This window comes from Antechinus flavipes, chromosome 5 (assembly GCF_016432865.1).
Source record: "Antechinus flavipes isolate AdamAnt ecotype Samford, QLD, Australia chromosome 5, AdamAnt_v2, whole genome shotgun sequence".
NCBI classification, from domain to species: Eukaryota; Metazoa; Chordata; class Mammalia; order Dasyuromorphia; family Dasyuridae; genus Antechinus; species Antechinus flavipes.
Window position 1 is genome coordinate 202,842,215 of NC_067402.1, and position 22,155 is coordinate 202,864,369.

At 34.8% G+C, this 22,155-nt stretch overlaps 1 protein-coding gene across 1 annotated transcript in view; it reads left to right on the forward strand.

Moving 5' to 3' along the window:
* The first annotated feature begins 1,599 nt into the window (after positions 1-1,599).
* The window catches only part of ABCD2 (ATP binding cassette subfamily D member 2), a 114,036-nt gene continuing 93,480 nt past the window's right edge, over positions 1,600-22,155 (forward strand). Inside the window, exons 1-2 of the mRNA XM_051963156.1 lie at positions 1,600-11,903; positions 14,498-14,678. Coding sequence (XP_051819116.1) covers positions 10,968-11,903; positions 14,498-14,678 — 1,117 coding nt within the window. The 5' untranslated portion in view covers positions 1,600-10,967. The remainder of the gene's footprint in view (positions 11,904-14,497; positions 14,679-22,155) is intronic.

The window sequence follows — 22,155 nt, forward strand, 5'->3', positions numbered from 1 at the left end:
CAATCTCTTTTAAGATAATGGAGGTCTCCTTCAAGATAGAATCTAGGCTTACTCCCATTGTTGAATATTATAGATTGATCTCTATTTATACAGCTTTTAAACTTTCTTTGACCTCTAAGATTTTTTTTTTTTCTGGAGTAAAAATGTTTTCTTCAACTCAAAGAAATTTCAGTTTTGGTCAAGGAAAAATAAAAGTTTTGAAATGTAGTTGATATTTGTCAAGAAAATGTGCTAATTTGCAAGATGAAATTTTACAATAGTGAAGAAAACCAGTTCTATGGATAGACGCGATAGGATTGGGGAATGTGAGACAGAAAAGGTAAGTAAAATATTGAATAAAGTATAAGAAGAGAGATTTAATTGTGAAGGTTATAGAGCTTTAAACAAAATCCATAGGAAGAAAGAGAAAAAAATCTTATGGGAATTTTAGATGTCCTTAAGACAAAAGGAAAATGGTAAGATTTCTGTGCCTGTAAAGTATTTGAAGGATTGCTCATTAGAATTGGGTTTTGAGATTTATCGCGATCTCTGATTATTTCACTGATTTAGAAATTCTTGTTGATTTAGAAAAATAACTGATGTTGTAGAATGATTTTAAATAGACAGTATTCCATTCAGTTACAACATTTACCAAGAGGATATAGAAAGAAATATACAGCATGGAATTATTTGAGTATAGTATAATATAACCCACTCTTGAAAGACCAGTAGAGGATATAGTCTAATCTCTATGTAGGCAATATACATTTATGATTCCATGTATAACAGAGACTATGTAATTCCAAAGTTTCAGAACTGAGAATATACCCCAAAATGTGGGAAACTCCCCTGCCTCCACCCATCAAAATCATCATTTCCTATACAACATATCAGGACTTGCACAAAGAGTGTGTGGGGGCCATTCTTTCTCCAAGTATATATATATTAACAGAGTATGGTCCAATTACTATTTAGCCTCACGTTCTTGGGACCTCAGTGCATCAACTCGAGCCTCAGCCCATTACACCTACTGAAGGTATTAGACTGGGTGGGAAACTTGAGATTCTATATGATACCATTTAAAATTCTAAATCTAGATTTGATTTGAATAACTTTGTCCTAAATAAAATTATAATGAGGTTTCACTTAAAGTGAGATGTTTTTCCTGTCAGGAAAATTGTGATATTTGACCCTCTGTTTTAAGTAAAAAGGGACCTTGATGAAACATACATTTAAAATCAGACATTAAATATAATGTTCTTAGTTCAGTTTTCTGGAGGTTTTAAAAGTAGCCTTCATTTCAGTAATCATCACAAGAGTAGCCAGGGGTTAAAGTACAAAAGTTTTTATTATCTTGTCTCCTTTTCTGGGGCTTTGGTTAGTTTTCTTTCTTTCTTTCTTTTTTTTTTTTTTATAGCTTTTTATTTACAAGATATATGCATGGATAATTTTTCAGCATTGACAATTGTAAGACCTTTTGTTCCAACTTTTCCCCTCCCTCCCCCCACTTTCCCCAGATGGCAGGTTGACCAATATGTTAAAAATGTTATTTACTACATATATATATATATATATATATATAGCTATTTTGCTGTACAAAAAGAATCGGACTTTGAAATAGTGTACAATTGGCCTGTGAAGGAAATCAAAAATGCAGGCGGACAAAGATAGAGGAATTGGAAATTCTGTGTAGTGGTTCATAGTCAATTCCCAGAGTTCTTTTGCTGGATGTAGCTCATTCATTTCATTACTGCTCTATTGGAACTGATTTGGTTCATCTCATTGTTGAAGAGGGCCACGACCATGAGAATTGATCATCATATAGTATTGTTGTTGAAGTATATAATGATCTCCTGGTCCTGCTCATTTCACTCAGCATCAGTTCATGTAAGTCTCTCTCCAGGCCTTTCTGAAATTATCCTGCTGGTCATTTCTTAATAGAACAATAATATTCTATAATATTCATATATCACAATTTATTCAGCCATTCTCCAATTGATGGGTATCCACTCAGTTTCCAGTTTCTGGCCACTACAAAGAGGGCTTCGGCTAGCTTTCTTAAAGGCCTTCCGGAGTCTTGGTTTCAGTGGAGAAAATGGAGGAGAGCCTACCACCAAGGTGGTGTGAGATGGGATGAATGAAGCTGAGTCTAAGGGCTTGTGCTTTAGCCTCTAGTCCTTTGGCTTCCCTAGCTCTGAATCAATCTGGCTGAATCAATCTGGCTCACTAGGAGTGAGGCTCCTAGTTTATATGCTCTACACTGATTATAAACCAATCATTACATCAGTAGGAAACCATTATTTGTTGTAAGCTTAAATCAATCACACTGAACTTACAAAACTATTAAGCATCATGCTAAACTAGATAATCAGTATCTCATCGATTCTACTGAATTAGCACCTTATAAGAATCCTTATTTCAAGTTCAGAGTTCTGGCCCATAACAATTAAGATAAACATGTTTTTTGATGTTGTTCAGTTGTTTTTGTTGTTTCTGACTCTTTGTGGCCCCATTGGGGTTTTCTTAGCAAAGATACTAGACTGGTTTGCCATTTCCTTTTCCAGCTCATTTTAAACATGAGGAACTGAGGCAAACAGGGTTAAGTGACTTGCCCAGGATCACTCAGTGTTTGAGGCCACATTTGAACTCAGAAAAGAGTCTTGATACAGTAATGCAATAAATAATTAAATAAAATTGTCCAGAAGTATTAAAACAAGAGGAAAAAAAAAATTCATGGATCACCACCAGAAAGAGATCTTATGAGGAAAACATACAGGAATATCAGAGCCAAATACTCAAACTGCCCGTTCAAGGAGAATTATGAGGAACAAGAAAAAAAAAATTACAGAGCCACAATTAGAATCACAGAAAACTTAGCAGTGGCTACATTGAAAGACTGCAGCTTTGGGAACACTTTATTATCAAAGAGCAAAAGAATGGGATGCAGTCAAAAATATTATACTCAAAAAAGTTAAGCATAATCCTGAATAACAATAATAAAAAGGACATTCAATGAAAAGCCAGACTTTTCATTGTTTTTGTTTTTGTTGCAAAAAGACCTGTACTTAGTAAATTTGACATATAAGATCCAAGAAAAATATAAGCTAAATATCAAAGACTAATTATAAGGGACTCAATAAGGACAAGTTGTTTTTGCTTTGTATGTGGAAAATGTAAACTTACGTCTAAGATTGTCATTAGTAATTGGGTAGTTTGAAAAAAAAGATTGGGTTAGAGCTGAGTATGATGTGATTGTAAAAAGCAAAACCGTGAAGGAAGAGGTAAAAAGAGTAATTATCTTATTCAAATAAGTTGCAAAACTGACACAGGAATTAGATGGAGAGAAAATCTGGTAATTCTGGAACCTGGATTAAAGAGGAAATAGATATATGTATATATATAATGTCTAGAAAGGTAAAATCTTTTAAATTCAGAAAGAAATAAGGGTTAAAGGGATAGGAATTGGAGAGAATAAGTGAGGTAGTTTTAGAAGGAACCCTACTCTCATCAGATCAAGGTTAAATAGAGAACAGCATAAATTTTGAAGGGAATAAAAGTCTTCTAAATTTTTAAAAAAATGAGAGTGAAGGAATAGAATAAGGAGGAGAGTATAGAAGGGTGTGTAGATGAATGGAAAAGAGATATGCTTTCTAGATTAACAGGAATGGGATAAGGAAAGTTAAGGGGAAGAGGATAAGTGAGAGACTTAGGGAGAGGGCTGGTTTAAGTAATAAGAAGGCAAGGTAGTGGGTAGAAGTAAAGGCATCAGGAGGGAAAGAAAATGGATACAAATATAAAGATCAGGAGTAGAATATTATGTAAAAAAGGGATAGTAATTAAGATCTTAGGTAAAGTTAAGCTAAAATAGATTTAATCCAAAAAAATAGGGAAACACTATATATCAGTCATATAAATCAATATTATCTTAGACTAACTAGACAGTATAAAGTTAGAATATTGCTATGGTATAGGAAATGATGACTTGATGGAGTAAGAAAAATATAGAAAGGCTTGGACTTAAGAAGATGTTCTCCACCTTCAGAGAAACAGAACAGACAAGCATAATATAGTCTACATGTCTATATGTATATAAAAAAATCTATGTATATGTGTACATGTATATGTATGTGTATATGCGAAGGAGGAAAAAGAATAAAGTGAAATGTGCACAGCAGAGAACAAAAGAAAACCTACAGGGAAGCAAAGATGGACAACTCTGAACACAGAGTGTGAAACTGTTATCATATAGGCTTTCTTGAAATGAAAATTGCTTTATATTTTGAATTCTCATGTTGTGCTGCACACATGGCAATTTTTTCCCCTCTTAAGTTTAAAACAAATACAAAAAAAAAAAAAAAAAAAGAAAAGGAAAGGAAAGACCTTTGAGTGCCTCATTTAATTGCAGCATTCATTATGCACTAACAGGGTGCCAGCTCAAGTCAGGTTCATTCCCTAAAAGGACTTTGTCTCATATTTCACAGAAAAAAAGATAGTCATTTGCTAAGAATTCCATTTTCTCCTTTCCTCCTTATCTTGGATCACCCAGATTTTGTGCCCTACTGTTTCCATCTTCACTTTAATCTTGGCTTATTCTCTCCAGAATTACTAAGGATTCTGTATTGATAAATTTAAGGGCCTTTTACTCAGTCCTTATTTTGACCCCTGATATAACAATGTTGATGACTTTCCTTAATAGTATCTTTTTCTAGATTTCTGGAACACCATTCATTCTTGGTTCTCTTAGATGCTCTTCCAATTCATGTCCTTTAACTGTAGATGTCTCTCAGGGTTCTTTTCTAGACCTCCTTCTATTGTGGGGCTTCTTAAACTTTTTCCACTTGCAATCCCTTTTTGCCTAAGAAATTTGTGATCCTGAGTATATAGGCATATAAAATAGGTATACAAATCAAATATTTACTGATCATAAATCATAATTTCATGACCTCCACATTCAATTATGTAACTCCATATTGGGGTTGTAACAGTTTAAGAAGCTTTGTCCTATTACATCTGATACTGTCTTCAGCTCCCATGATTTAATTACTTTTTTTTTTCCGGAGGCTACTGGGGTTAAGTGACTTGCCCAGGGTCACACAGCTAGGAAGTATTCAGAGTCTGAGACCAAATTTGAACTCAGGTCCTCCTGACTGCAGGGCTGGTGCTTTATCCACTGTACCCCCTACCTGCCTCTTAATTACCTTCTTTATGCTAATGTTTCTTAAATGTACTTATCCTGCCCTGTTCCTGGCTTCTTTTAAGTTATATCTAAAATTTTTGTTTTGTTTTGTTTTATTTACAAACCTTAATTCTGGTCCCTTTCCTCTCTTAATTATTATCAATACTGGAAAAAAACTTGTTTGTACATATTTGAATCTGTCTTGCTTATTAGATTGTGATCTCATTTAAGGCCATAATTATCTTTTGTGTCTTTTTGGCTTCCTAAAGCTTCTATATTCATGTAGAAAATGAAATAACAATCAAAAGAATTCACAGATCATTGCCAGGATAAAAATACCCTCAAGGCTACTAACCTATAGTGGTTAAAATGAACAATTCAGTTCTGAAATGGCAATTTTATTAGAACTTAGGTAAAGACTTTGAAATAAAAAGGAAAAAAAAAATTAAAGTAAGACTATTCTGCATCCTGCCAGAAAACAGGAGAGAATGGAATAATGTGTTCTAAAAAGCAAGGGAGTTGAAGGTTCAGCAAAAGGTGACTAATCCTGCAATTTTGAACTCAGTCACACATGGGGGAAAAAAAATCATTTAATAGTAATCACTTGAAATGTTTTTTAGAAAGGTAACCAGGACTGAAAAGATTATTTGCTTCTCGGGCACCTCAAAAAATAGAAATGCAGAAGAAGTGAATAAGTGCAGCAGTCAAGGATGGCAATAGCAATAGGGAAAGCAGAGAGAACAGTAAGAAGCTTCTTTCTAAATGTGTAAAAAGAGAAAGTGGTGAAGGCAAGGTGGATATGGGGCATATGGATACCTTGCTTTATATTATGGAGGGTGCATGATAGGATAGGGAAAGAGGAAAGCAGAGAAAAAGAGAAAAGTGAGTGATGCAAGGGCTAACAATGAGGGGAAGGGAGAAGGGGAAATGATTAAAATGGGAGTCCCACTGATAAATACTCCTATGGCTAAAGAGAGATGTTCTGTCAAAGGAGATGGGGGCTTACCCTGGGGGAGGTAGTGCTTGAATAGTCAACCTTTCCTATCTTGGGTAGAAGGGAGTCAAGGTTCGGGAGAAACTGGCACCTGGGGGAAGGAAAACTTGTGGCAAATAGAGAAAGGAAGCCACCTGACAGTGGCTGCTGGAGATCCAACCCAGAATGGATCTCCTCTGTGAGAAGATGATACAAAGAGATTGAGAGACAGTTGCTGTTCTCTGACCTCCCTGACTGTGAAGCTGTTCTTTGATCTCTCTCCTCTTCCCTCTGCCTCCAGTTTATCTCATTCCCAATCCGCAACACCTGAGGCTGCCTTAGTTTGCGTTGGATGTTATCACCTCGAATGGAGCAAATCCTTTATTGTCTCTTTCCAAGTCTTGTCTCCTTTCCTGGGGCCCGGTTAGTTTTCTTAGAGGGCTATCTATCTCTCTTCTTGGTTCCAAGAGCTCCTGCCGCTAGTCCTTTGCCTCTGCCAGCTTCTGCCTCTAGCTCCCTTCGAATGTCTCCAGGCAGCACAGGGGTGGAAGATGGAATGACTCTGTCTTAGCCTCTCAGAGCTTCTAGTGCGCTTGTCTTTTAGTGGGCTTGTCCTTCTGGCCCTGACAGTTCCTCCTTATATGCCCCATACTGAGTATTATTATATCACTAGGAAATCATTATTTGTTGTAGGATTAAATCTATGCTAAACTAGATTTAACCATTGTCTCCTCAATTCCACTTAGTACCTTGTTTAAAGTGCTGGCCCATAACATCACCTTGTAGGATCAGATCAATCATACTGAACCATGCTAAATTAGATAATTATTATCTCAATCAATTCCATTGACTTAGTACCTTGTAAGAATCCTAACAGAAGGTAACCAGGGCAGAGTATAGATCAGTGATTGGCTGCATAACTAGGGATGTAAAGGGAGAGGGACTTGTATCATGCCATAATGCCTTCTCTGACACCTGCATTATTTGGCATTGTTCTGGAAGTTAGGCACAATGGAAAAGGATAATCCTATTCCAAATAATTAGAAAATCCACAAAATATCTGGGAATCAACCCACCAAAGCACACAAAAGACATAGATTCAATTACAAAGGATTCCTTAAAAAATAACTTAGCTAGAAGGATGTTCAGTGTTCATGATTAGATTATGCTAATATAATAAAAATGACAATACTATCAACATTAATTACCTTTTAATGCTAATCAAATTACTGAGATGAATTATAGAACTTGATATAACAAAATTCATTTGGAAAAAAAATATCTAGAATATTAAGGAAAATTATGAAAAGAGGAATGAGGAGGAAATAATACTTCTAGACTTAAAACTTTTATAAAATAGCAATCATCAAAATCTCTTGTATTTGGTAGATCAGTGAAACAGATTAAACAAGGAGGATCCTGAAACATAACTTAGCTGGGAGAAAACACATTTGATATAAAAAAAAAATTGATTGGAAAGCAGTCTGGCAGAAAAGAGGCTTTGACTACAACTTACACCACAATCTAATGCATCCTAAACGGATATTTGACCTTAATATTAAAGATTAAACATTTGGAGAAAATTATTTTTTTTAAAGAAACATCTGGGTAGAAGAAATACTTTTATCTGAACAAGAGATTGAAGAATTACAAAAGATGAAAAAATAGATTATTTTGATCACTTCAAACTAAATTTCTGTACATGTGTCTAGAATAAGAAGGGAAATAGTCAAATGGGGAAAAATTATATAAAATTTCTCTGTTAAAGGTTCGGTATTCAAGATATATCAATATGTAACATATACATTCACATATATATGTACTAAAAACCCATTTGTCAATATGACTAAAAGTCATTTGCCAATAGATAGGTGTTCAAAGGATGAAAAACAATTCTCAAAAGAAAAATTTCAAGTATTAACTACATGAAAGATTGTTTCAAATCACAAATATTAAGAGAGGTGATTGCATATATTTTTGTACCTTTCCAGTGAATTAGTTTATTATGCTGACTTTGGGAGCGAGAGACTTATATAAGTATTAGAAGCTATCAATAAAAACTTATTTTTTAAAAGATCTTCTGGGTCAACCAACAAGATGGGAGACTAGACATTTTCTGTGATCTTAATGACTTCTCCAACTTTTATAAAATAGGAAGTATGCACAAAAGAGAAACAAGTTCAACAGTTTTCATAATCTAGAACACCAAGAATACAAAAAACATAATGAATTTATAGTAGAGAAATCAATTCATAAGCTCCTAACATACTCATTTAATATTCCATAGTATACCATATTCATACAGCACATCTGCACAAATTGACCTACTAGCTTGCAACAAAATTCAATTCTCTTCCTCCAGTGCCTCAGAAATCCAAAAACTCAAAGCTTGATTCCAACCAGTTTCAATGATTATCATGCTGCCCAAGAAAAAAAAGTATCAAAAAGGAAAAAAATGAGTGGAAAAAATGCAATCAAAAAACAACAAAAAAGTAAAAATACTACTTTGTGATCCACACTCAGTTCCCACAGTCCCCACAGTCCTCTCTGCGAACAGATGGCTCTCTTCATCACAAGATTATTGAAACTGGCCTGAATCATCTCATTGCTGAAAAAAGCCATGTCCATCAGAATTGATTATCCTATAATCTTGCCATCAGCATTACGTTTATGCTTGTCAATGTTCTTCCAAGAATATGAAGAACCAGAATTGTATGTCGTATTCCAGATGTTGCATGATCAGGACATAGTCAATAATAGCATTACTGTATATTATCCTGGACACTATAACTCTCAACGAAGCCTAAGTTTAAATTATCTTTTTGGGAAGCTGCATATATACTTTATCCCTTATGTTCTCCTATAAATCCTATTTTCTATCTTATAGCATCTGCATGTAGCATGGTAATTTTTTACTTTTAATAAAGAATTAATTACAATTTCTGTCTGAGGTCACTTATGGAACAAGTCACATTCTGAGCAAGTATAATGACAATAAATGTATGTAAAATGAACTACTTCTTTTTGTTTTAAACCTCCATTTTGTGATTAAGAAACTGTTAAGTATCCAGAAGAGGGTGACCAAAATGTGAAGGATTCAAGAACATTCCATATGAAGATCAATTGAAATGCCAGGAAATATTTGTATGGACAGACTTTAAAGTTCCGCTTGTGTAGTCAAACATAGTTATTGTGTCTTTTTCAATTTATAGCATAACACAAGTAGATGCTAAGGTAGGAAATCCAGAATTCCCAGAATGTAACTTTTTAGTAAGTTGAATGAGAATTTATAAATATCAACTGTAACACTACTAGAAATTGTGTCTTTCTCCCCAAAATGGAATGCAATTAAATGTCATAGATTTACAAATAAAGTCTTAACCTGGCTAGCAGCATTCTTGAATCTTTATTTTAACAGTTGATCAAGGAAGATGAAAGTAAGATTAGTTTATCTTCAATTTTAAAAAATTAAAGAAAAAGAACATTTTACAAGACTTCTGGGAAAAGGCACAAAGCACTGAGGGAAATATATCTAGTATTTACTGATGTTAGTCCACTAATAAACAGATTTCTAGACACATGTTCAGCTACCAAACAAACAGGAAAATGTTATTTACCCAAAAAAGTTAAAAAAAAAAAAACTCCCCGAGTTTACAATAAAAGGTGAAAAGAATGCTAAGTTGGTAAAATAAATTTTACTCCTAGTTATTTGGCTTCAGAGAATCAAATTAACTAGAGGGATACAACGAATAATGGATCCAATTTTCGTTTATACACTAATAATATCTCCTATAATATGGTCTACCCAGGTCAGCTAGGTGGTAGGTAGATAGAATCTCCAACCCGGAGTCAGGAAGACTCTTCTTCCTGAGTCCAGAGCTGGCTTCAGACACTTCCCAGCTGTTTGACATTGGATAAGTCACTTAATTGTGTTTGCCCCAGTTTCAGCTCTCAGATGAACTGGAGAAAATGACATATCCCAAATGAGACCCAGGAAAAGTCATAAACAGTAGAAATAAGATCTTTCCACAAGATCTCAGGGGATAGGAGTGATCCTACAATACAAACATTTGAGGATTAGAAAGAATAATCTATGGGGACAATGCTTTCCTCAATGCCCCTCCCACTTTCTTTCTCTGCTTTGCAAGTACCATCCCCAGGCTATTTCAGACACTGTCATTCAAACCTTCCTGTCCCAGAAATTATATGCCTTGCAGATTCTCCCGTGTTTGATTTCTACTTCCTACCGCAGCTTCTAAAATCTAGAGAAGTGTTAGGGATAGTGGTGATGGTGATGATGATGCTGGTGACGATGACAACGAAGACTGCTATCTTAAAACTTGTTCCCAAGTGACGGCGCAGAGCATGCTCAGTAGGCAGGTCAGGTTTTGCTCCCATCCAGCTGCCCTTATTCAACCCCTTCAGAGGCATTTAACTCTCTATACAGCTTTTTTTTTTTTTTTTTTTTGAGGAAGCAACACATTTCCTCTGCCTTCCATTCTCCCTTCCCCTCCCCTTTTCAAGGCTCCAAGAGAAACTACGCGGTTACAAAGCTCCCACTCTCTTTGCAGCCAATAAGTGGATTGGAAGGGGAGGAGTTTATAGCTGTGGCTTGCAAGCTTTGTGGAGCTCCAAGTTCTTAGATAAAACCGGGGGATAGAAATAGTCGATTCTAACCTCCGCTGCATCTGTCACAACGGGAAATGCTGCTGACCGTGGACTAAGTGATTTGTGAAAGATCAGTTGGGACTTTCTGAAGATCATGGATATTTAAAACAAATAAGGAGGGTTTTGTTTGTCTGCTTGTTTTTGGAAAGCTGGATTAGCGCGACAGAGAAAATGACCCATATGTTAAACGCAGCGGCAAATCGAGTGAAATGGACCAGATCTAGGACTGCTAAAAGGGCTGCCTGCCTGGTGGCTGCGGCATATGCTCTGAAAACCCTCTACCCCGTTATTGGCAAGCGTTTAAAGCAGTCCGACAGCAAGAAGAAGCCAGAGGAGCTCTGTCCCACTGCAGACAATCGGGGAAAGCTGCATTCCTCCGAGGGCTCCTGGAAGAAAGCGCCCGGAGTGAATGTAGATTTTTTCAAACAGCTTCTGCACCTTCGGAAAATTCTCTTCCCCAAACTTGTGACCACCGAAACGGGTTGGCTATGCCTTCATTCCGTGGCTTTAATCTCAAGAACTTTTCTTTCGATCTATGTGGCTGGTCTAGATGGAAAAATTGTGAAGAGCATAGTGGAAAAAAAACCTGGGACTTTCATCATTAAATTAATCAAATGGCTTATGATTGCAATTCCTGCAACATTCGTGAACAGTGCAATAAGGTATCTGGAATGCAAGCTTGCTTTGGCTTTCAGAACTCGTTTGGTAGACCATGCTTATGAGACCTATTTCACAAATCAGACTTATTACAAGGTGATCAATATGGATGGGAGACTTGCAAACCCTGATCAGTCTCTCACTGAGGATATTATGATGTTCTCCCAGTCTGTTGCTCACTTGTATTCTAATTTGACCAAACCCATTTTGGATGTAATGCTGACTTCCTATACTCTCATCCAGACTGCTACATCCAGAGGAGCAAGCCCGATTGGGCCTACTTTGCTGGCAGGGCTTGTGGTGTATGCTACTGCCAAAGTATTAAAAGCATGCTCTCCCAAATTTGGTAAATTGGTGGCTGAAGAAGCTCACAGGAAAGGGTATTTGCGGTATGTGCACTCCCGAATTATAGCCAATGTGGAAGAAATTGCCTTTTACAGAGGACATAAGGTAAGGCTAAAATTAAGGTGATAGTTGAAATGTGAGATGGGTCCATGCTGCTGCTGCAGAAAAAGATAGTCTTGTTTCACTTCCTCAGTGGGTTAGATTCCTCTGACATCTAAACTTCTATGAAAATATATGCCCTCTTACTCTTTTAATCACAGAGGGAATTGCAGAATACATTTTCTAAAGTTTCATTCTTCTTAAATATCTAGAGTAAGAGTAATTTAATTCTAAACAAAAAGTGTACTTAGTTCAACGAATACATTCAATATTTATAGTCCACAATTTATTTTCCTTTTTCCTTCTTTTTTGTATCAACATTTTTATTTGAAGTTTCATGTTCCAAATTCTAATCCTTCTTCCTTCCTTTTCCTTCTTCGTCCTTGAGATGGTAAGTAATCAGATATAGATTATATATATGCAATTATGTAAAGACATTTCCATATTAGTCACTTTGGCCTAGAAGACGAATAAAAGGGAAAAAAAGAAAGTGAATAGTAGCATGCTTTAATCTATTCAAACAATATCAATTCTTTCTCTGGAGGTGGATAGTATGCTTTCATCACTAGTCCTTTGGGATTGTCTTAGATCATTGTATTGATGAGAATAACTGTCATTCACAATTCTTCACTTTAAAATATTCTGTCATTCTGGTTCTGCTTATTTCACTCTGTATCAGTTCATATAAGTCTTTCCAGGATTTTCTGAAATCATGCTGCTTGTCATTTCTTATAGCACAGAAATATTCCACTATAATCCTATACCAGAACTTATTTAGCCATTCCCTAGTTGACAGGCATCCCTTCTATTTCAGTTCTTAGCCACCACAAAAAATTTTTTCTGTAAATATTTTTGTAGAAATAAGTCCTTTCCCCCCTTTTTTGGAAGTCTTTGGAATATAAACCTAGCAGTAGCTTGGGACTTATCTGGATCAAAGAGTATACATAGTTTTGGGCATAGTTCCAAATTGCTCTCCAGAATGTTTGGATCAGTTCGCAGCTCTACCAACAGTGCATTAATGGCCTTCTTTTCCCACATCCCCTCCAACATCCAACTTTTTTTCTGATCATGTTAGTCAATCTGATAGGTATGAGATGATACCTTAGAGTTGTTTTAATTTGCATTTTTCTTATCAATAGTGATTTACAGCCTTTTAAAAAGTCATGTTTTATTTTTTCAAATACATGTAAAGATAGTTTTCAGCATTCATGTTTTGTAAAACTTTGTAGTCCAAGTTTTTTGCCCCCTTTCTTTTTATCTTCCCCTCTCCAAGACAGCAAGCAGTCTGATATAAGTTAAACATGTGCAATTAGAGCTTTTTTTTTAATATGAGATAGTTTTGATTTCTTTTTCCTGTTCATATCCTTTGACCATTTATCAATTTTGGAATGATTTGTATTTTTTATAAATTAGACTCAATTCTCTATATATTTGAGAAAAATGAGGCTTTTATCAGAGATATTTGTTGCAAAATTTTTCTCCCAGTTTTCGATTTTCCTTATAATTTTGGTTGCATTGGTTTTATTTATGTAAAGACTTTTTAATTTGAATCAAAATTATTTATTTTATATTGTATATTTTTTTTCTTTCTTCTTTAGTCATAGATATTTTCTTTATCCTTAACCCTGACAGATAAACTATTCCATGCTTTCTTGATTTACGTGCGATGTCACTCTTTATGTGTAAATCATGTACCCATTTTGACCATATTTTAGTGTAGGGTGTGAGATGGTGTGAGATGTTGGTCTATAGTTTTCTAGTTTTCCCAGAAGTTTTTATCAAAAAATGAGTTTTTCTTCCAAAAGCTTGGATCTTTGGATTTGTCATATATTTGATTACTATGGTCATTTACTATATGATGTAATTTGTACCTATTCCACGGATCTACCACTCTATTTCTTAGCCATTACCAGATTGTTTTGATAATTTCAACTTTATAATATAGTTTGAGATCTGGTACAACAAACTCACGTTTTGTTTTGTTTTTTTTCATTGATTCCCTTGTTCTTCCACATGAATTTTATTATTTTTTTCTATTTATATAAAATAACAGATTAATCTAGGAAGAATTGTCATTTTTATTGTCACAGTTTATTTTCTTGTTTGTTTTTTTTTGCTAAGGCAATTGGGATTAAGTGACTTGCCCAGGGTCACACAGTTAGGAAATGTTAAGTGTCTGAGACCAGATTTGAACTAAGGTCATTCTGACTTCAAAGGCTGGTTGGTGCTCTAACTACTGCACCACCTAGTTGCCCCTCACAGTTTATTTTCTTAAAGCCTTAGCCTCTACTTAAGTAAAAAGGTACACTTGAGAAATATAATAATACATTTTCATTGCAAAAAGAAAAATACAGATTACTTTCAACTATTTTTCTGAAGAAAATGCTGGTATCACTATAAAAGACATTGTTATGTACATGCTTTTCAGAAGCATCAAAATATAGAAATACAATTAAGGGTTAGGAATTTTATATTTAACATTACATCATTTTATAATAAGAATTCTACTTAAAGAAACTATGTTTATTAGCTGCTAGACTGGGGAGGGGTAAAAGGGTTTTCAGACATACAATCTAAATACTTTTCTTTTTTCCCTATAGGTAGAAATGAAACAACTCCAGAAAAGTTACAAGGCTCTAGCAGAGCAAATGAATCTCATTTTATCTAAACGCTTATGGTACATTATGATAGAACAATTCTTGATGAAGTATGTCTGGAGCAGCAGTGGACTGATTATGGTAGCTGTACCAATTATCACTGCAACTGGCTTTGCAGATGGTGGTAATGACATTTCTATTTTATTTCATATATGGGTTTTAAGTAGAAATAATTTTTAAAATTTTTGCTTATTTTAATTTTAGTAATACTGTGATTGTAGCAATTTTACTATAATTATTGGGAAGAGGAACTGGACCTGTGTCAGAAGATGTAAATTTAAGTCTTTCCTCTGCCACGTACTAGTTTTTATCCCCTTTTTCACAATCACTTTAAAAAATAAATTTAAGCTTCCTCATTTACAAAATGTAGTTTTAATTCACAGAATTAATTAAATGAATATATACACATAAAGCTATAATATGCATAAATAATAATATAACCCTAAAGTAAGAATCTTCTATATGTCATAACCCATAAAAGGTCTTGCAACTTTTAAATGAAAATATCTTATTCAACTTACTACCTCATGAGATACCCACTTCACTTTTAATAGATCTAATTGCTAAGAATTTTTCCATGCATCAAGTCTAAATTTACATATTTTTTGGCAACTTCTATTGATTTTTCCTAATTCTCCCTTTTGGGGTTAAATTTCATGTGATAGATCTTTAAACACACTTGAAGACAGCATTTTCTTTCTGTTCCTTCAACCAGACTTGATAAAGTATATTCCTTTTAGACTTCAGAAAATTTGTTGTTTATTAAGAGCATTATGCTGAGGCCAGGAGATCTAAGGGTAAGTCCAATTCAAATTATATTTGCATCTAATAGAGAGTGAATCCATTTCAAGCATTAGTGGATAATTCTTCACTTGATATGAATCCACATGCAAATGAAAAGACTAAAACACTGAATTTTCATCTGGCACAAATTCCCTCTGTAACTTTTCCTTAGCCTTTCATTTGCAGAGATGTCCTGAAGACTAATAGAATTAAAAAAAAAAAAACACTGAATAATTATGAAAGATCATTGAATAGTCATTGCCTAGCTATGTCCTGAATAGCAGAAGTGATTTGAAAAATGTGCAAGACGGACATTGTAAGTTAGGGTGAGTTCTCTCATGAAGGCAACCTGTCCTTGAACCAGGAAGAGCTGCCAAAGGTAAAAACTAAGTCTCTACTCTTCCTTCTTCTGTCTGGGGAATGGCAAGCCTTGGAGCTGAGCAAGGCTCTGGGGAAATAGAAATGCAAAGAAAGGTTTCTGTCAGAACTAGGCTAAAGGTCTCTGCCTGTTCTGAAAGAGCATTGTAGTGTTCCATCTGGGCCCCAATTTGCCAATGATAGAGATTACAATTGTCCATCTAAGAGAATTTATATGACATATATAAATACCATCCATTCAAATCCCAGGGAGTCCCCTTGTGCAGCAGAGACACTAACCCCCCTGGGGAGTCTAGCTTAACTGCAGAGCAACCCATGAATCTCTGGTGATAATAAGCCTAGTGAATATTCTCCAGAGAAAGGAAAAGATCCTGAAGGTCTAGAGTTGTGAGTTGCCTTTTCCACATATACTCTGTATATGTGTCTCTCACTGTTATGGTACTCTTTTTTTTAATTTTATTTTTAATTTATGGAATAAAGCATTTACATAACAACACAATAAAAAAGATGATGGCATATGAAACTTTAAGTCTACTATGAACAACTTGCTATTCCTTTCAAATACGCAATAAAGTTATTCTATAGATTTCTTTTTTTCTCCCCTCCAATCTCCCCCCCAACGATGACTACCATTATATAGAAATAGGTGTATATATTTAAGTGTTCTATATGTACTTCTATTTCAGTTCTTTCTCTAGATGCAGATAGCATCTTTCTTCATATATCCTCTATAATTAATTTGGATATTTATAATATTTATTGTGGTACTCTTAAGTTTGTGTTCATTGTATATATTTGTGGGAGATTTTGACACATGATTATGGATAAGGAACGTTTTGTAGCTATTGTTTTTACAATGCCACTTTAGTATGTTTTGATGAGAGCTAGCTGAATCTACGACCTGTAAATTAATAATAGAAAACATGCTGATGGAGTCATAGTGTATACTCTTGAAACCAAGGTGATGTGGCTGATGTACCAACTTATGTGGTTTGTAAGCACCAGATAATGCAATCTAGGAGAGCACTAAATGTTGGGGTTCAGTGATGTGAAGAACTCACAATGGCCATTCTCTTTGGCAAAAGGCAGGTTTGTTTAGGAATAGAGGTTAGAGATACGATGAAGAGAGAGACAATAGACATAAGGAATGGTAAATATGAAATAGAGTTGGGAGAGCACAGGGCAAACAAAAGATTCCCTAGTGGAACTCACAATTAGCCAGGAGACTGGGATATGCCCTTAGCTGTACCCCAAAAGGTTAGTTAGCTATAAAAAGGAGTGTTCTTATGGCATAGTGGGAGGATAAGAAGAAAGACAGTATACAGCACACTGGAGTGAGAGGAGAGGAGAGAAAACACTTGGCTTGGGAGAGGGGAGAGGGGAATGAGGCAGAGGGCGGGCCATGGTGGATTGACCCAAAGGGGTCCAGCAAAGATAGAATGGACCACAGACAGATTTATAGAGAAATTTAACCTCAGGGGCATGACTGGGACTTCTGAAAGGACACAACACCTCCATGGGAGTGGGGATGGGGGAGTGGGTGGGGGACAGCTGGAGTGTGGGGTGGTAATTCCCTGATTCTTATCAGTGCCCTGTGATCCAGGGAACAATTCCATCAACGTTTCATTCTTTCTCTTCCAACTGCATCCAGAACTTCATAAAAGGAAACCCCCATCTTGAGATCTAACTTGAGAGTAGGTTCAAAGTAGAGAAATTGCCCAGAAAAGAGACAACCCTGAAATAGGGGCCTCTGTTGCTCTTCTTGGGACTTCTCCATTTCTCCTTAAAGTGTGTTCCTTAGAATTGAGTACAATACTCCAGAGTGGTCTTAAGTGAAACACTGGGGAAGTAAGACCCTCTCCCAAATAATACAGCTGCATATTGACTTCTGCCTAACCCCGATGTTGCATATTGAGTATGTAGTTCTCTAAACACCTACAACTTTTCCCGACAAAGTGCCAAAGAGTCATACCAACTCCATCTGATATTTGTGGAGTTGATTCTTTAATGACAAGGATAAAACATTTATCCCTATTAAATGCAATCTCATTCAATTTAATCTAATGTTTTGTCAAGGTCTTTTTGGATCCTGTTTTCTAGTTTAAGTGTTTATTTTTTACAAAGCTCCATGCCTTGACAGGAATACAAAAAGAAAAAATAACTTACCTCTCTATTTTTGGGAGGTTAAGAGTTACAGACATACAGATAACTATGAAAGAGATAACTGGGACACAGAAAGAGAAGGCATATGAAGGAAAAAAAATACATTTAAAATCAATGAGAAAAATTATCTGATGTTTCAGATTAAACTTCTAACTTATATGACAATTATCTTAAAGATTTCAGAAGGAAATACTGTTTTTTTTTTCTGATAAGTGTATTTAGAGGAGAACCTAATGACAAGACTATAGCATAGTTAGCAATAATATTGTTTAGATGCACTGGCTTATTATAGAACCCTGGGGCATGCAACATGGAGTAGAAAAAATGTAGTTATTAATAATGACAAATTAACCCCAGTGAGATAAGTAAGAAGTAAACAAGACACATGAAGAATTTATTACTGTAGCTGATTTAAGGTTGATGAAAACATTTTTTTTTTAAGTTATGGGAGGTACTGAAAAAAGACATTTAAAAAATAGCTCATTCTATGAACTTAAAAATGCTAGAATAAGACATTGATTGAATAAAATAAAATATGATCTCAAAATAATTAAGCAACTATAAAACTTAATTATGACATTTCCTAGCAATTTTTTAGAGAATTTTGAAAGCTAACCATTGAAGAGTAATATCATAACACAGGTAAAATGGGCTTTCTCAAATCATTTTCTTAAGGTATTTATTTGATCCTCCAGAGTCTTCCATTCTCCCCAAGGTTCTAAGATACATGCAATTTGTTGTTTAAGAATAAAATCTATTTTTCTCAAGGTGATGAAACCATTGTGTTCATTATTATTCACATTACATTTTCAGTACTACTATTTTTAGAGTTCTCTGAAATGTTTAAATCCATCACAATTATAAAAAAGATAAAGAAGACAAAGTTTAAGGATGGATAGGTGAATAGGAAAAAGAATGGGAAAACCAGAGAAAAGTAGTAAAGAGGACTTTTTGTTTGTTTTCCTGAATTATGATGCAAAATGTTTAAGTAGTATTTTAAAACTAGAATAATTTTTAGAGTGCACTTAGTTCAATTCATTCAAAATAGATCTGGGGCCTGGAGTTCTTTAAGGAGATTGCCTAATGTGACAAAATTGTATGGCTAATTAACGGAGGAGTATGACTATGATCAGGTCTCATGGACAAACAATTATGTGCTTCTTCTGTTCTACATTGCCTCTATATTAGATGCAGGCTCACAGTGTTTAAAGCTTGTGATAAAAACATGTCTGAGGGCATTACTGCAATTAGGTGGTGTTCTTGTCCTAACTTTACCCCTTGAAGGCTCCAGAGTCAGTCCACCTGATCCATATCTGGCCACTGAGCCCAGAGGCCTCTGGAGGGGAAAGTGGGGTAGGTGACCTTGCCCAGCCCTCCCTCACTTAAATGCAATTTACTTTCATGTCATGGCATCACCTCCCTGAGGTCATGGTCCTATTTGAGGATGAAGGACAAACAACAATAACCTTACAGGCTACTTTAATTTTTTTCTTTCAAAGGTGTTGAAACTATTTTAGAGACTTAATTGATTCCAAAGAACTAACCCTCAAAGCATTGACAGCTTCTTGATGGTCTAAATACAAAATGTGGCACTTGAGGAATCAGTGACTCCTCCCTCAGACTGGGGGTTAATTAACAGTTCTTTGTTTCTTGAAGTTCTTTTCCCTATTTGTGGGATATTCAAGAAGTTCCTTTTAAATATGGTAAAGTGGTCCTTGACTCAATGTGAATATTGTTTGCCAGTTGATTTGGGGATGCTAACTGGAACAGCAATAAAAAGATAAGTAGTACAAAAATCTTTTGAACTCTTCGAAGCTTTAAAGTCCTCTTCCAGCCAAAGTGGGGCTGGAGAAAAGGGACCAGGCTGAGGGTAAAGGTGAGCCTTTTCTCTAGGAGATTCCTTCTTGATGGGGATGTGGGGGTTAGAGTGCTAATGATTGAACTCCATAATTGCAACAATTTCTAAAATGTATTTTAATTCACTTGATAATTTATAGATGCTCCTTTGGGCAAGCTCAAGTTGCCAAGTTTCCTCTGCCTGTCGAAACACAGTTCTTATGGAATATCATTCTAGTCTGAAGGATTGTTCAAACTGAATTTAAAATCTATGGTCTTACCTAGTTAAGGTATTAAAGCTAATAATGGGATGATCTTATTTTAACCCTATTCTTGAAATATGTAATATATTAATTTATAATATATGTACTATATAAACCTAAAGTATACATATACAGTCTATTAATACATCACGAATACATATTATATATATATGTAATCTACTAACATCAATATGGAACTACATTATATAATTTCATAATATGTTACATATACACTACATAATTTTAATTAATTACTAATTAATATAAATAAATATACAACTATATAAATTAAAATGATATAAATAAAATAAAAATAATAAATTACATAATTTAATTACATTAAAATTACATAATACACAAATATAGAACATAATCAGATATGTTACATAATATATATATGTAAGGATGGAATAAAAAATCTTATATATGATATCTTAACTTGTGAAATCATATATCTATATAGTATATATGTATATACACACACATATATGAGTTTCTCCTCAAGTCAGGCAGCAATCGTTTCATTTTTTTGTCTTTGAATCTCTAAGAACCTAGCTTAAGTACTTGGCAGATACAAAGCATTTAATAAATTTTTCTCTTAACAAATATGGATGATTAACTAAAACAAATGAACAAAAAAAATTGTTTAAAAAACTTATCCTGCATCTAGAGGAGAATTAATCATTTGATAATATTATTTTGTTAATCCATTCTTTTATTTTGTCAAAATTCCATCTTAGCTCTCCCAGTTCAACATAGGCCCAGTTGAGGAATGGGATCACTCATCCCCCAGGACCTCTACTCATTTACCAATTTAAAATGGGACTCTTTTCCTCCCTTCAGTTTACCAATTAGTTTAACCGGTTATGTAGACTTTTCCTGGGGACAACTCCCTTATCCGAACTTTTCCTTTTCAAAATTAGAATTTAGTCGTTCTCCAACAGCGAGAGGACTGTGATTGAAATAACCTAGGTGTCAAAAAGCAACTAGTATTCCTTAAGTCTAAGAGAGGGGTGCAACCAGCCACACTGAAGGCCAGCCCACCTTCCCCTAGCTGCTGACTAATCCTATATCTCAGCTCCTCTAGCTGAGATAACTCAACCCACCTCATTAAAATGTCTGCCAATTGGGATTGTTTTACCTTTGCCAAGGGAGGTCCAAATGATGTACTGTCAGGTCAACCAAAAGATCAGTCACTTAGATTTAAATTATCCTGTTTGTTTTAACTTCTTGATTTTGATGATTGAGAGAGACCACTGACCAAGTTTATTGGTTATTGTTTTTGTGGTTCAGCTTTTTCTTTTTTCTTTTTTTCCAGTCTTGTTGGACTCTTTATGACCCCCATTTTGGATTTTCTTGGCAAAGATACCTGATTGACAAAGATACCTGCTCATTTAACACATAAGGAAGCTGAGGCAAACAGGGTTAAGTGACTTGCCTAGTGAACCACAGCTAGAAACTGTCTGAGGCTAGATTTGAATTTAGGAAGATTAGTACTCTATTTCTCCACCTAACTGCCACCATTTATTATTGCTTGGCTAATTAATTAAAGGATCATGCTCAGATCCATGGCTTATTGCTGAGGTGTCAGTGCCCTATTTTACTAACAGCATACAGGTTACTGTTATGGATACGAAATTAAAATAAAAATGATCTTGCTTAGAGGAAAATTGTATCTCAGCATTATTTTGCTATAATCCCTAATCTAGCACTTCTATATGAAGAAATGGGTCACCATTAATCTTCTAAAGTAATGATTGGTAACTGCTTTGATCATGGTTTTAAAGGTTTTTAAATGGTTTTACTTTACATTATAGTGAATTAGTAAATTGCTGTAAATTGCTCTTGTAAATTGCTCATTTTGTTCTGCATGAATTCACAATACAATAAAATATAATCCATTTCATTTGTCCATTCCACAGCTTTGCTATCTATTTTGTTTCCAGTTCTTTGCTTTTAAAAAAAATCCTGCTGGAAATTTTTTTTAACACATTTTTGACCTTGCTAAATCAAAATATACAGTTTAGGGACTTTTGGTATGTTGTTCTAACTTGTTTTCCAGAATGCAACAATTGTTTTTATCTTTGCTAGTCTGATGACTGTGAGGTAGAATCCTAGAGTTGTTTTAATGTGCATTTCTTTTATTATTAGTGACTTGGAACATATTTTTCATATGGC